Below are 16,873 nucleotides of genomic sequence, written 5' to 3'. Positions count from 1 at the left end.
CAGAGTTAATAATCCTATCCTTGGAGCTCCCATGCTTCTTCTTACATTCCTCATTAGAAACTCATCACACTGTATCATAATTATCTCTATACATTCCAATCTAACAATTAGACTATGAACCTAAGAAAATAAGAATAGCTTTAAACACACACACACACACACACACACACACACACACACACACAAAACTCTTTCTTGCCCTCACCGGTTTGGCTAAGTGGATAGAGCATCAGCCTGCAGACAGAAGGATCCCAGGTTCGGTTCTGGTCAAGGGCATGTACCTCGGTTGCAGGCTCCTCCCAGGCCCCGGCCCTGGTTGAGGCATGTGCAGGAGGCAACCAATCAATGCGTTTCTCTCACATTGATATTTCTTTCTGTCTTTCCCTCTCTTCTACTCTCTCTAAAAACCAATGGAAAAATATCCTTGAGTGAGTATTAAAAAATAAAAACAAAGAAAAATAAACACACAACTTTTTCTTGTCCGTATGTCTGGCATATAGTAGCCAGGTAATAAATGAACAAGGTACATTACTATTTATTATGTGTTGTTTCATTTACTCCTGTTCCTTCCTTATATATTCTATTTCAGAGCCTTATTACCTCTGAGTTCTTATTGGCAATACATTCCTGATAGCGTTCCCATGGTGGATTAATTTCTCCAAAACACAGTTCTGAGCCGGGCTCTTCTCTGGTCAAAAACATCCTTGATTCCTCAGCAGTTACCAAGTAATGTATAGATTCTTTAACTCTGGCATTTCAGAGTGCCCATCATCTGGATAATTTCATCCTAACTTGCATGATTTCCCTACACCAAACCAAATTATGTTATTTCTTGTTCTCTCAAATCACACAAAATCTCTGTACATCTGACTACTGAAATGTCCCACCTTTCCCTCCATAACTACCTGCAAAAATCTCACCTTCAAATCAGAGTTGATCACCTTTATTAAGCCTTCCTTGACTTGGTACATGAGTGAAAACTACAACTCTTCCGAAATCCTAGAGCATTATGGTTTTACCTCTTTTGGGGTATTTAATCCATTCTGCATAGTTCTACTGTGATTTAGACACATCTTAGCTCATCTATAATTTCCTTGACAACATCAACTACTCTTCCTTATAGAACTATGCCTGTTTCATACCTGGCAGGTGCTTAACAAATTTAGTTTGGTGCATTATTAAAATAATACAAAGACTGGGTTATGGTAAAACCTATCTCTCAGGCATTTAAAAGAAATTAATGTGAAGTCAAACTAATTCAAGAACTTCACAATCCCCCCTAAGGCTATATTACACAGTGGCATTTAAAAACCAGTTTTGGAAAAAACTGGCCTTAACTGGCCCATATCTTAAGAAGTCAGGTCAACCTAAGACGGAAAAATCATCTAAACTGATGTAATCATCACAGAGTGACAGCCAGTGTTAAACACGAGGCTAAGTGTTTAACATGCCTAATTTTCTTAGTTGTGACAAACCTCCAAGGCAGATAAAGCTATTCCACATTCTATCCTTGAACAGATTTCGGCCAACAGAAGTTCAACAGTTTGCCCAATGCTAGGTATCTTTTGAATGGCAGAACCAAGATCCCTACCAAACTAGAAACATTTACCAAAAGACTAAAGCTCCCTATGAAGGAGTTACAGTGGATTCTCATCATTTAAAAGGGCTTCATCTATGGCAGCAAACCAGTGTCCTGCAAGAAGTTTTAAACCATGCAACACCTATTTATGGCAGCAAACCAGTGTCCTGCAAGAAGTTTTAAACCATGCAACACCTATTTAGTCAACACCTATTTTTAGTCAAATAAAAAAAATGACAACAGCCAATACAATAATAGCTCTTTGGTGTGAATGAATCAAAAATACACCTATATTTTTGTCAGATCAGCAAAATATAATATTTTTTGTGGTGTGCCGCCAAATTTTAGTTATTAGTTTATGTGTGTCATGAGATGAAAAAGGTTGAAATCACTATCTATGGCATAGTTCAACACTATCACGAATTACTGAATCTATACTGCATAACTAAGGACAGGACCCCGTTACCCGTGACACAATTCAGCCAAAGGCATTATTGCGTGACTTGGTAGGAAAACCAGCAATAACACTAAATTCCTGTGCCTGTACCTTTATAATGTTTAGGGAGCACTATGTACAAGTATAAATGCTACACTGCATGTTTAAATCAAATAACAATTTTAGGAATTCCTTCAATTGATCTTTGTTCTCACAACAAAGTTTACCACTAGGTGGCAGAAGTATAACATTAAGGAAGTGATGTTTCTACAGTGCTTTATAAATGAAGCCTGACATTTCCCAAATCCTTTTTATAGTAACATAAAATCGTGTTAAATAGCTTAGGGTTTAAAAAAATATTTTGTCACTTTTAGAGTGGCTAGTTACAAAGAAATGATTTTAAATAAAAAATTAATCTCACTTATTGAAAATACATTATATATTAAATATAATATGCAGATTCCAACCTTTTTGTACTCAATAATTGCCACAGCTTAAACGATCTTTGCACATGAAAACAGAACTATACTATCAATACATTAAAAAAAACACTATACATTAAGATATAATAGACTGAAATTTAATGTTGTGTAATGCTATACAAGGTAAATAAAAACTGCTTTTAACCCATGAAGGTTGGAATTCTTGCATTTTGCAAGGTGTTTTTTGTTTTTATTTGTTCCATTTTGTTTGTATTTTGTTTCTAAATGTCAAAATAAAAGAGAAAGTCTGGGTCTTCTAGCTTCCAAAATTGTAACAAAATAAATTTCTGTTGTTTAAGCAAAAATAAATAATAAATAAATAAATGAATAAGAGAAAGTTTTAGGTTATATTTTACAAGCACTTCCCTTCAAGTAAAACTAAAGATCACCAATACATAAAATAAAAATTGGGCAAAATTATCATTATATTTTTCTCTTTTTGACATTTACATTAAAAGTACAAGAGGAAGCTTGATGTGCTACATAAGAATTTTGAGGATATAAATACAACTTAAAAATGTGATGACTATCTTAAGACAAATTTATAGAGTTATCTATCAATATATATGGAATTTTAATAACTTGTGCCTATCTGCTTTCTATATTTGGTGGTCCCTTGTGGGTAGAAATTAAATCATATATAATTAAGAATAACAAATATACCTGATCAAATCACTGGGGAAGTAACTAAGTTAGAAATTAACCCTTGCATGGCCCTGGCCGGGTAACTCAGTTGGTTAGAGTATTGCTCCGATACACCAAGGTTGTGGGTTCGATCCTTGGTCAGGGCACATACAAGAATCAACCAATGAATAGATAAATAAGTGGAACAACAAATTAATGTTTCTCTCCCTCCCAAATTAATTTTTTTAAAGAAACTAACCCTTGCATATATTCACTTAATATGCACTCAGGAATAAAATATTTTAATGATTATTTACTAATTTTGTTAAACAAAAAATAAAATCTCCACCTTAACATAAAAACCCTCTAGACCTATGCAAATTATTTTACGTATGGGAAGTAGGGGGGTGGGAAGGATAGTCCCAAACCCTCAGTGTGACAGTTCAGGGTGTTTGGTGGAAGGAATTGTGCTTCATCTCATCAACCAGGAAGGAGTGAAGCCCTGACTGGTTCAGGTCTTGGCCAATTACATAAAGCAGAGCTAGCAGCACTAGAATGCCTTCCCAAAGCTGGCAGCGAGTCCTGTGTCCTCACAACTGTTTCACAAGGCTTCTTTGGAAATCTGCAAATGAACAAATGGTGCTCATATAGAAGACTTCTGGAAGACATACTGGCCCTGAGGTCTCATATAAACCTAGGTCCACAAAGTGATGCCAACTCACTGCTCTGGCTGCCCAGGGTTCCTTCAGGCTGACTTACTGGTATATCTGAAAGTCATCTGCAATAGGCTTTGCTTTCTAAGTCTCTCTGTAAAGCAAAGGTAAAAAATGGACTGTCCATACATCAAAATAAAAAGCTTCTGCACAAGAAAGCAAAATAAACCATTAAAACAACGAGGTACCACCTCACACCTGTCAGAATGGCTACCATCAACAAATGATAAGTGCTAGTGAGGATGTAGAGAAAAGGGAGCCCTAGTGCACTGCTGGTGGGAATGCAGACTGATGCAGCCATTATGGAAAACAGTATGGAGTTTCCTCAAAAAATTAAATATGGAACTGCCATTTGACCCAGTGATCCCACTTCTAGGAATATATCCTACGAAACCCGAAGCACCAATCAGAAAGAATGTATGCACCCCTATGTTCATAGCAACACAATTTACAATAGCTAAGATCTGGAAACAGCCCAAGTGCCCATTAGTTGATGAATGGATAAAAAAGCTGTGGTACATTTATACCATGGAGTACTATACAGCAGTAAAAAAGAAGGATCTCTTACCCTTAGAGACAGCATGGAGGGACCTGGAGAGTATCATGCTAAGTGAAATGAGGCAGTCAAAGACAAGTACCACATGATCTCACTCGTATGTGGAATCTAATGAACAAAATAAACTAATGAACGGAGTGGATCCAAGAACATGGAAGCATGGAAGAGAGTGTGGAATCTCAGAGAGAAGGTGAGGGAGGGTGGGTAGATGGGAGCGAATCAACCAAAGACCTTGCATGCATATTGTATAACCCACGGACACAGACAATAGGGTGGTGAAGGCCTGGGGCGGGGGGGCAGGGACGGGCTGGAGGGGATCAATGGGGGGATAAAAGAGGAGGGACATATGTGATACTTTCAACAATAAAGATTTTTTTTAAATGGGCACTCCAAAAGCTCTCCAGCTTCCAAAAGATGTAGCATAATCATTTATCAGCAGCATTAATCCAAAACTGAGTTCCTCTTTAGGGATCGGGGGAAGAAATAGTTGCTAGGGGATTATTTTCTATGGCAAGCACCAATTTACACCTGTAAAACAGTCTAGAAATATATGTGAAGAATAATTTGCAATATATACACATGAATGCATTTGCTCATCTTTCAGCTCTGTAAGGTAATATTACCGAATGCATTTATAAAGTGAAAATTATACAGTGAGGTAAGTTGTCTGGCTTGACAGGATATGAAAAGAACATTGCTTTTGTAGCCTTGACAGTTATTAGCTGATTCAATTCATGAGATGCTTATGTTCTCCTCTAAAAATAAGTTCAATAACCATCATAAAAGTTGCTTTGAACCAGCACTGCTCAGGGCTTGACAGGTATCAAACTGCACATTTCTAATTCATTCCCAGGAAGTAAAACAGACTTAGAACACGTAATGGTCTCTTAACACAAAGAATCTCATTTATATGCACTCAGTTGAAAAGGATACAGAAACCATTTAAAATATAAAGAGAAGTATGTGGGTAATAACAAATGTATCAAAAATAAAAACTTTGAGAGCCCCTATTAGCTGCTTGGAATGGAAGACAGGTCTTTTTCAACTACCCCACCCCCACCCCCAATCTAGCACATAGTTGGTTCTCAATAAGTATCTTTTGAATATATGGTGTGGTAAGTGCCATCCGAAGAAATTTCCTACATTAGTCATTCATTTCAAAAGAGATAAAGATGACCGCTGAATGTGGTAAGCAGCAGGTTGACAAGAATAACTGTAATGGTAGGACAATCAGCAGAGTCCGCCTGCTCCTGTGGTTAAGTTAAAGAAAAAGAGTAAACACCAAGGAAAGCACGTGTGCACCTGGGCAACCTCCAGCGAGGACGAAGGGGGCGCTGTCCCAAGCACCCGTCCTGCCTCTGCCCTGCCCTTACCTCCTCCTCCTTTTCTTCTGGACCCGAAGCCTCGCTGAGGCTCAGCTGAGGGTGGCTTCTGGACCCGCTGTCCTCACTGCCGTTGTCACACGTGGCTGGCACCAAATCCGGGAAGGGCACAGGACCTTCACCCCTTTCGTTACTGTCCACTGAGCTCAGGGACAGCGCGCTGAGGTTGTTGGGGTCCTTCCCTGATGGGCTCTGGGGGCTAGGGGGCTTGGGGGCGGTGGGCCTTAGGGGTGTAGGCTGCTCGGGTTCCCATGTAAACTGGCTGCCAGGTTTTGGCTCAAGGGAGTCTTTGCGCGCTGCTTCCTGGGCAGGCGGGCTTGGCAACGCGCTGCCGGTGCAAGGACCGCCGCTCTGGGCCTCGAGAGGAAACACCGCGGTCTCCACGTCCACGTGGGGCCCCCGCGGGCCTGCTGGGCTGAAGTCCGGGCCCGGGCCGGCCCTCCTGCTCTCCGGCTCCGCGCCGCTGGACGCCCGGCGCGAGTAGTCGTCGTGCAGGCGGCTGCGGGGCCCGGGACGCGGGGCGGCGTCGCCGGGGCCGGGCGCCTCGCCCTTGGGACGCTCTCGCTTCCAGGCCGCGTCCGTGGCGCTGCTCACCAGCCTGAGGACCCGGTCGAAGTCCTTGGCCCTGATGGGGCTCTTCCAGCGTTTCGTCCTCCGCTCGGACCCGCCGAGCTTCTCCGAGTCGGCAGAGCAGCTGCTCAGCGTCCGTCGGGGCGCCGGCCGGTCGGGCGCCGTCCTGAGGTCGGCCAGGTTGGAGGCGGACTTCCTCTTGAAGGAGCTCTTCCTCAGGAAGCTCAGGTTGTCGGTGCTCTTGCTTCTCCGGTAGGCGACGCTGTTGATCTCCGAGTCCTTCACGAGGATGGCGCACACGGGGGCTCCGGTGGGCCCGGGGACTCGGGCGGGCCCGGCGGCTCCGGCTCCGCGTCCCGGAGGCTGATGCGGCCAGCCGTAGGCGCGGCGCAGGCTGCGGGAGCGGTGCGTGCTCCTCTGGAAGGCGTCGTCCGCCTCCTCGGGGTCCGAGCCGTCGGACACGGGCCCAGGCTGGGGGGGCCCGCCCGCGGGGATGGCCACGGCCGCCCCGTTGGGGAGGGCAGGGCCCGCATCAGGCTCCGAGGCCTCCTCCTTGGCTGCATCGGAGCCCTCTCGGTTTTGAATTCCTTGGAAGACGGAGGACTTCAGTTTTTTAAAGGACCCCATCTTCCCGAAGGAGGCCAGGGCGTTCCAGGTGGAGGAGTGCCCCATCAGCACCACGGAGCGGGGCCGCTCGGGGTGGGCGCCCGTCCTCTTCCTGCTCACGGAGAAGAGGCGCACGAACTTGGCGGGGCCCGGCCTGGAGTCCTGGGCTTCTGCGTCTCCGCCGCCGCATCCTCCGTTCTGACAGGCTGGGTAGGTCACCGTGCCGGGGTCTGTGGGATCCGAGACTGAACAGGGGATCGCAGCAACTCGCCCGTGGCCGTTCTGGGCTGTGGTCATGTTCTCGGAGCCGGAAGCCCGTGGCCACGGGGCGGCACGGCTCAACCCCACGTGCGCACCTGTGTCCACTGGTCCCAGGTGCAGACCTTCATCTCTGAGGCTGCTGCCCGCCTGGCTTTCACACCTGCTTTGCACATCAGGCTCCTTCCTCCTCAGTTGTGGCCACTGCCTGCAGCAGAAAACAAAGCAGGATTTAGCCATTGCCCCCACGGAAAAGTCTTTAAAACAGGGGCTAGTTATTTTGTTTAATAACTGCTAATAGACAAAAAAAAGGCATGCCCCATAAATGAGCTGATCAAACAAAAAGTTATACATTAAGTTCAAATTTTACTTTTTTTCTAATTCATTTCACAAATTAAGGGGAAAATGCAAATATACATTCCTTTAAAAAAAGATAATTATGGGTTGTGCATTCAATATAATGGTAAACTCCTGAATTTATTGAAACTTGTTTAAATAAAAGTTTTGAAAAAAGCCAAGGCATCATTCAAGACAGTCTTCTCTTTACCTAAAAAAGAAGAAATTTTGGCCAGGCCAGTATGGGTCAGTGGTTGAGCCTCGACCTATGAACCAGGAGGTCATGGTTCGATTCGGGGTCAGGGCACATTCCAGGGGTTGCTGGCTCAATCCCCAGTGGAGGGTGTGCAGGAGGCAGCCGATCAATGTTTCTCATCATTGAACTTTCTATCTCTCTCTCCCTCTCCCTTACTCTCTGAAATCAATAAAAATATATTTTAAAAATAAAAAAATTTTGGCTTCAATTAATAATTTAAAATGCAACGATTTCAATATGTGTCACAGTGAAATGTCAACTTAAGTATAAAACAGCTAATGGGCAGACTGAGTGCTTAGTATGTACAAGAACTAGTGCAAGATGCTCTCAGCTGCTTACTGTCTACAGAATACCCCAAAACTCTAATGAGAGAGCTACAAAATGCTACAGGGACATGAGTGGGAGGGACCAAGTGAGGTTGCATTAGTTCAACTTTGTGAAGGAAATCACAGTGAGGGGCTTCTGTCAACAGTATTCTAACTGGCTGAGGAATGGAGAGAGACAGGAATACTGAAGTACTAGAAATTCAGAAACAAAAATTCAAATTAAATACTGCACCGTCTTCCTTCTTGCACATGTCCTGAAGCCCAGCACACACCTGTGTCCATGTGGTCTCCCCTCCTCCCCCGCCCCCAGCCCCAAGTGAAAAGCCTGCTTTCCTTAACTCTTTCCATCAAGCCAAGTCCTCCACAGCCTTCAAAAGCCAGCTTAAATGGTACAGTCCCCCTGTTCTCAATTAATGACTGGTGAATGAATGAAGGATCATGATAATAACCCTAAAAGGCTACCATTTATTAAGTACTTACTATATATCAGGCCCTTGTACCAATGCTTTAGAAACAACACGCTACAGAGTACTCATGCAAACCTAAGAGGTAAATAGAATGATTTTCATTTCATAGATAATCATATGGATGCTTGGCAGACTAGGTAATCTGTCAAGGGACCCTGCAGCTGCCCCTCCAAAGCCTATGCTTTTCCCCTTTGCTTCAAACTCATGAACACACGGAAAGGCAGAGGTGGGACAGGCAATGCAGGTGTCTGACTCCAAGTTCAGTGCCTCATGACATAACCCTGATTTAAGTCAAACCCCGTCCTTATGGCACCAGTCCTTATGACTCCAAAGGTAAAATTAAAAGCAAAAGCCCTAGCTGGTTTGGCTCAGTGGATAGAGCATCAGCCTGCGACTGAAGGGTCCTAGATTCAATTCCGGTTAAGAGCACATGCTTGGGTTGCCGGCTTGATCCCCAGTGTGGGGCATGCAGGGGGCAGCCAGTCAATGATTCTCATCATTGATGTTTCTCTCTCTCCCTCTCCCTTCCTCTCTGAAATCAATAAAAATATATTTTTTAAAAAAAGCAAAAGAGAAGACGAGAAAGTTGTATAAAGACCTTGAGATTTAACTTAGCCTTTCTGAGTGCAGAAGAAAATCTGACTTCATGCGAAGAGGCCTGCTCGGCTTCTTTTCAAATTCTCAGATGGGTTCATATTTATTTGCCCCTTTGTCATGCCCAGTTAAAAATGATGCTCATGGCCAGCCATAGCTAGAGGGCTGATTCCATCTGAGACCAGGTACAATACAGAGACTTCAACCCCTGGAGCCTTTCTGATGTTCACTCACCCAATTCTATTAATCAGAAGCTGATGGGGCTACCACATGCTCTCTGCAGTTTAATGTTCTAAAGGAGCAATTGGGGGCCTGAAGAGCTGTAGGTTACAAATTTATGAGCCACATAAGCTAAGTCTTGAATCACCCCAGCACTGAGGCTGGATGTGACATATAACCAGTTGCAAAATGAATCCAACACTTAGCATCTTCTGTCCACCTATATGTACGAACTCTGGGAGGAACTGGGGATTGTGTTTGTTTCAGCTTTTTAGATTCTTGAAATAATGAAGTCAGTCTATACAGAGTCAAGTCCAATCCCAGGTACTGACAGGCAACATATTATCTATAATAATAAAAGCATAATATGCTAATTAGACTGGACAGGTGAACAACCTTCCAGACGTCATTCTGGACGAAGCTGTGGCAGCAGGGGCCAAGGCAGAGGCAGTTAGGGGCAATCAGGCAGGCAGGAAGAGTGGTTAGGGGCAGTCAAGCAGGAAGGTAAGCAGTTAAGGGAAATCAGGCAGGCAGAGTGGTTAGGGGCGATCAGGCAGGTAGGCAAGCAGTTAGGAGCCAGCGGTCCTGGATTGCGAGAGGGAGGTCCGACTGCCCCACAGGGATCAGGCCTAAACCAGCAGTTGGACATCCCCCGAGCGGGTCCCAGATTGCAAGAGGGTACAGGCCAGGCTGAGGGACCCCCGCCCCCCATGCACGAATTTCGTGCACCAGGCCTCTAGTGGAGTAATAATGGTCTTCTTATGATTTGTACTGGATAAAGAAAAACAGGCAGGAGCCCTTATTGTGTAATCTGGCTGGACAAAAACAGATTACTAACACAACTAGAGGGCACTAGGAGACCTTTTATAACCCAGGATGAAACTGTGTTAAACTGATCCTAAGGGCTCAAGGGGTATAGGAAAGTGCTTGATAAAATGTTGGGTAGTTTGAGCATGTTCTATGAAAGACATGAAGCCAGGCCTAGGTTCTAAACTCAGTATTGTCACATGAATCTTAAGTAAAGTCATTTCAGGAATCTGTACTTCAGTGTCATCTATAAAAGAAGTGCCAACATTTATGTATATATCAGCCAACTAATCAATTCACAAGCCTCTATTGGGCACAAAGATCTGTGCGGGCCCTGTGATGAATTCAAGGCAATGACAAGGTGATGGTCCATTCCAGATAGGAAACTGGTATGAGCAAAGAAGAGTAAGGAATATAGGTATGATTGGGAGGCAGTATATTTGGGTGGCCAGCTATCCCAATTAGCCCAGCAGTGAGATATTTTCCATGATGTGAGACTCTCATGGCTGAAACTGGGGAAGTTCTTAGCAAACTGGGATGACTGGCCACCCCACATTAAGTAAAATAATATAGTTGGAAGGATGGCTTGATGTAATATAGTAGTAGAAATAAAGGTGAAAACAGGCTAAGCCTACACACCATTAGTCTAACACTTTAAGACTGTCTGCAGGTGTCACCTTCTTTAGGAATTCCTTCCTGATTCCACTCAAATAAATTAATCCCTTACTCTGTGGGTTACAGATGTCTCCCCAAGTTGCTTTACCCAAACATATTACAATGACAGGTCTATATGGCTGCCTTCAGAACAAGACTGTGAACTCTTAAGGAATAAAAAACGATCTACTTTGCACACTTATTTAAAACTAGAGGCCCGATGCACGAAGATTCATGCAAGAATGGGCCTTCCTTCCCCTGGCTGCCAGCACCGCCTTCGCTCTGGCCGGAGCCACCTTTGCACCTTTCCACACTGCCCAGAGGCCTGGAGTGGCTGGGGCGGTGCGGAATGTGTGTCCTGCCCCGGCCCCGGCCGCTTGGTGCCTGTGTATGCAAATTAACCCTCCATCTTTGTTGGGTTAATTTGCATACCCACTCCTGATTGGCTGGTGGGCATCGCAAAGGTAAGTCAATTTGCATCTTTCTCTTTTATTAGTATAGATTATCTTGATGTGAAATTGTATCAAGTTCTCCTGCCTTCTCAATATCTGTACCAAGGTAACGATTCATTACTATATACCACTATTATTTTTCCAATGTGAAGATGTTTAGATTTTTACAACACTAAGAAGTCTAAGTAAAACTTAAGTTTTAGGATGGAGATCCAGTAAAATACATGCAGAAAATCAGTTTCTAATTGGGGCAACATACTTTTCAAAAAATCATTGCCTTACTATTTCGTTCATGTAGCTGAACAATGTGATTGTTGTGTGCTACTTGGAATGAAACTGAAAATCACGGAAGAAAGCTTTTCCTGGAATTTCCAAGTAACACCAAGTTGCATTATTTAGAACTAACACTTTGACCTCTATTAACAAGGATTGCAATTCAGTCAGTGGTTTTGTAGCAAGGCTTGTAAATTGTGGAAACTCTGCCAGAGATATTTATGAACAGAACTACAAGAAAGACTTTTAGATGGGAATATTGTGAAATCCATTGTCTACAAGCTAGGTTCTGGGGTGTATGAACTTTAGAATAGAACATTTTAGTCATAATGAGAATTCTCTGAAAACAACTATGACCAGTACTTGTTAAATAAGAACTTGTACTTGAATTTGAAATTCAGGAATATATATCAAGTTAAATGTACAAACAAGAAGGTTTTTGTTGTAAATTATAGAAACTACAACACTGAAAAACAAACATTGAAATCTAATGCTAAAGGATGAAATCTGAAGTGCTAAAGGATTGAAATCTGAAATGCTAGAGGAGTGAAAGTACAGATCCTTGAATCACAGCACTATAGAGCTAAGGAGCATGTGATCACTAATTGTAAAGATTAGGATAGTGGGGCCCAGTGGGTCAGCCTACTGTTGGTGAAAGCACAGTGGGCTGGGAATCAGAGGGACCAGATTGTGACACAGCAGTGCCACCTACTGGCTAAAACCTGTTGGTGGCCTAGACTTCCTTTCCCTACCTTACTAGTCACCAAGTGTAAGAGATCCTGGCTCAGTGTGGGCTGCCTCCACCTTAATTCCAGCCTTTAGGACCTTCACCTGATGACTACATTAACCTCCTGACAAGTCTCCTGTCCTCTGGTCTGATTCACCTCCAATCCAGCCACAGTGAACTTCCCAAACTGCAAGTGGAGTGGTGTCACTTCATCTAGTGTTATCAACTACCCTTGGAGATGTTGAGATGTCAAATCACCTAAGCCTAGCACACAATACAGTGAGCCTTTCTCATACAACTATGCTCTGGGATATTTTCTTGTTTGCTCCCGGAGTTTTTCTCCAGCCATTTTTGTCTCTTTGTAGTGTAGGGAACCACAATCCCCAGGCTCCTGTAACAAGTGGCTTCTGGCCAGGTTGGCCAGTGAGCAGCACTGGTGGGAGATGCCAGGGTATTTCTCTCTGTGTGGGCTGCTGCAGGGGCCTTTCCAGCAGCTCTGAGGCTCTTATTTGGCTCCAGCTCCTGCTGGCAGCTCCTCCTTCCAGGTGGCACAGTGTCCGGCTCAAGTAACACCACCTCTTCCCTTTATCCCTCCAGGCTAGGGGTGGCAGCATCTTCCTGCTATTGCTCATCTGAGCCTCACTGTCTTCTCTTTTGTTTCTCAGCTGTGTAATAATTCTCTTTGTTTGAAATACCTAGAGAAGTTTCTCTTTTTCTGACTGGTAAATATGTGCTTTGCCTAACTTTCATTAATTCAAATAAACTTTTCCCTAGAAGAACTCTTTCCTTCCTATCCAATCCAGATGCCCCTTCTGCATGGGCTCACAGCACCTCATGCATTTATTTTAGTACTTACCATACTGCTCTGTAATTCTGGATTTTCTGTCTGTTTTCTCCACTGAACTCTAAAAAGGTTCTTTCAAAGCAGAAAGCAAATCTTTAACTCTGTTGTCAGCAGTCAATGCTGATCAGATGAAGATAACACTATTTCTTTGGCATAACTAGCTGTGTCCCTACATTTGGGACCAGATAATTCTTAGTTGTGAGGGCTATCCTACGCATTGTAGATATTTAGCAGTATCCCCAGCCACTGCCTTAAAATGATGCTATTAGGAAGAAGAAAAATAAAGTATAGAGAAAACCCTGAAAACCATGGAAGTGCCATGAGTTAGTTTCACAGTGGTTTCTAAAAACTACTGAAATTTATCATTTTCAATCATAAAACAGTGTTCTATCTATTCTTTGAGGGTACTGATAAAAAAAAATTTTAATGATAATATTGTTAGCAGGACAGTTTCCTGTGGAAAAAAGCTCAGCTTAATGAATGTTTGTATTCCATTATTATAATAGTTGTGTCTAATTTCGTAAATGCTTTTTTATACATTCAGTGAAAAAGAAAATTTAATAACATAAGAGAGTAAATACCAACATGTTAATAGTTACACCAAGTGATCACTTTTTAACTATCAATGCAGATATTTCATTTTAATAGGTAATCAATTTATCTACAAAAGGTTAGTAATTTAAGTGATTAGATTTCACAGATTATATCTGAGTAAAGTTAATATGACAATTAAGAATACTATAAATAAATGTTTCATAACATACTTAAAATATGGTTAATATTAATGTTCAAATGTAGGTATTAAGATAAATTTTGATTCATTTGTCTCAATGTTAATCAGCAATATTTGAATAAAAAATGTTTAAAGAGTTTCCTAATGTACCTGTGATTATTAGGAATGTGATTTTCTTCAATAAAATTATATATTCCCATTAAAATATAAAATATTTCTTCTCTAAAATATATCTTGGAAATATTAATGCAAGCCATAACTTAATATTTTTCCTACTCTTGCACATTATAGGGCAGTGGTTCTCAACCTGCCTAATGCCGCGACCCTTTAATGCGCCGGGTACTCGTATGTGGGCGTATCTGCATGTGGGCGGACCCACCTGGAGACGGATAGAGGAGCGGTGTCTCGGTTCCTAAGACCATCGAAAATATGTGTTTTCCGATGGTCTTAGGTGACCCCTGTGAAAGGGTCGTTCGACCCCCAAAGGGGTCACAACCCACAGGTTGAGAACCACTGTTTCAGGGGATGCAACAGGAGTGCCCAGCTAGAGTGAATGGGGAGGCTGTGCCACTGGACCGTATTACATAAATTCGTTATACCAAGCCTGGGAGGCGTAGCAACTCTACTTAATACACAGAAACAAACACAGAGAAGCAGCCAAAATTAGGAAACAAAGAAACATGTCCCAAATGAAAGAACTGGGCAAAACTCCAGAAAAAGAACTAAGCAAAGTGGAGACAATCAATCTAACTGATACAGAATTCAAAACACTGGTTTTAAGGATACTCAATGAACTTAGGGGAAGAGTAGATGAACTTAGTGAAAACTTCAACAAAGAGATAGGAAGTATAAAAACAGATATAGAAAACATAAAAAAGAACCAGTCAAAAATGAAGAATACGTTAACTGAAATGAAGAATACATTACAGAGAATCAACAGTATACTAGATGAAGCAGAGGATCAGCAATTTGGAAGATAAGAAAGCAGAAAATACCCAATCAAAACAGCAAAAAGAAAAAGAAACCAAAAAAAATGAGGAAGCTATAAGAAGCCTCTGAGACAACTTCAAGCGTACCAACATTCATATCATGGGGTACCAAAAGGAGAAGAAAGAGAGGAAGGAATTGAAAACCTATCTGACAAATAATGACAGGCCTGACTGGCTCAGTGACTGAGTATCGACCTATAGTCATGGTTCGACCAGGAAGTCATGGTTCGAATCCAGGCACATGCCTGGGTAGCAGGCTTAATCCTCAGTGTGGGACATGCAGGAGGCAGCCAATCAATGATTTTCTCTCATCATTGATGTTTACATCTCTCTCTCTCCCTCTCCTCCTCTCTGAAATCAATAAAAATATTTTAAAATAATAATAATGACAGAAAACTTCCCTAACCTGGTGAAGAAAATAGACACACAAATCCAGGAAGCATTGAGAGTCCCAAATGAGATGAACCCCCAAAAAACCCACACTAAGACACGTGATAATTAAAATTCCAAAGGTTAAAGACAAAGAGAGAATCTTAAAAGCAACAAGAGAAAAGCAGTTATCTACAAGGGAGTTCCCATAAAAGCTTCCCAACAAGAAAAAGCTATAGGAGTTTATCACACCAAACCAGTATTACAAGAAATGTTAAAGGGTCTTCTTTAAGAAGAAGGAGGAAAAAAAGATAAAAAATATGAGTAATAAAATGGCAATAAATACTTATATATCAACAATTACTTTAAATGCAAATGGATTAAGTGCTCCATTCAAAAGACATATGAAGGCTGAATGGATAACAAAACAAGACCCATATATATGCTGTCTACAAGAGACTCACTTCAGATCTAAAAACACACACAGACTGAAAGTAAAAGGATGGAAAATATTTCATGAAAATGGAAACAAACAGTCCTGGGCAGAGTTGCCCAGCAGTTAAAGCATTGATCCACACACCGAAGGGTCGAGGGTTCGATTCCCAATCAAGGGCATGTACCTGGGTTGCAGGTTCAATCCCTGGCCCCGGTCAGGGCACATTCAGGAGACAACCAATTGATGTGTCTCTCTCACATGAATGTTTCTCTCTCTCTCTACTGTCTCTCTCCCCCTCCCTTCCTCCTTCCTTTCCATTCTCTCTGAAAAGCAATTGAAAAAATATACTCATGTGAGGACTAACCAAAAAGAAATAAAATGGAAACAAACAAAAAGCTGGGGTAGCAATACTTATACTAGACAAAACGCATTTTAGAACAAAGGCTATTAGGGAGATAAAAATAATAGTAATAAAATAAAACAAAGGCTATATAAGATGAGACAAAGAAGGAGGACCCAGTAATTCCACTTCTGGGTATTTATCTGAAGAAACCCAAAACAGACATATGCATGCATGTTTACTGCAGCATTATTCACAATAGCCAAGATATGGAAGCAACCTAAGTGTCCATCAACAAATGAATGGATAAAGAAGTGGTACATATATTTGATGGAATATGACTCAGCTATAAAAAAGAATAAAATCTTACTTTGGCTGTTGTGGCTCAGTTGGTTGAATATCATCCTATGCTCCGAAAGGTCACTGGTTTGATTCCCAGTCAGGGCACATGCCCAAGTTGTAGGTTCAAACCCCCACCCCCACCCCAGAGTGTGTGCAGGAGGCAAATGACCAATGTTTCTCTCTCTCCATCTCCTTTCCTCTCTGTCTAAAATTCAATAAAACATATTAAAAAAATGAAATCTTGCCATCTGCAACAAAAAGTCAGATAGAGAAAGACAAATGCCAGATGATTTCACTTATATGTGGAATCTAAAAAATTAAACAAGCAAACAGACTCTTAGATACAGAAAACATTTTGATGGTTGCCAAATAGGTGTGCGGGGGAGGGGTAGGACTGGGTGAAAGAGGTGAAGGAATTAAGAAGTACAAATTCGTAGTTACAGAATAGTCATGGAGATGTAAAGTACAGCAAAGGGAATACAGTCAATAATATTGTAATAACT

The 16,873-nt window shown here is 42.2% G+C and overlaps 1 protein-coding gene across 2 annotated transcripts in view; it reads right to left on the bottom strand.

The window, feature by feature from the left end:
* Window positions 1-16,873, bottom strand: part of SPATA13 (spermatogenesis associated 13) — a 150,944-nt gene that overhangs the window by 77,825 nt on the left and 56,246 nt on the right. For both annotated transcript variants that reach the window (XM_006092113.3, XM_023756703.1), the window contains exon 2: window positions 5,764-7,414. In XM_006092113.3, the coding sequence (XP_006092175.1) occupies window positions 5,764-7,245 (1,482 nt within the window). In that variant the 5' untranslated portion in view covers window positions 7,246-7,414. The remainder of the gene's footprint in view (window positions 1-5,763; window positions 7,415-16,873) is intronic.

This window comes from Myotis lucifugus, unplaced genomic scaffold (genome assembly GCF_000147115.1).
Source record: "Myotis lucifugus unplaced genomic scaffold, Myoluc2.0 scaffold_98, whole genome shotgun sequence".
NCBI classification, from domain to species: domain Eukaryota; kingdom Metazoa; phylum Chordata; class Mammalia; order Chiroptera; family Vespertilionidae; genus Myotis; species Myotis lucifugus.
This window is presented reverse-complemented; position numbering and strand designations above follow the sequence as displayed.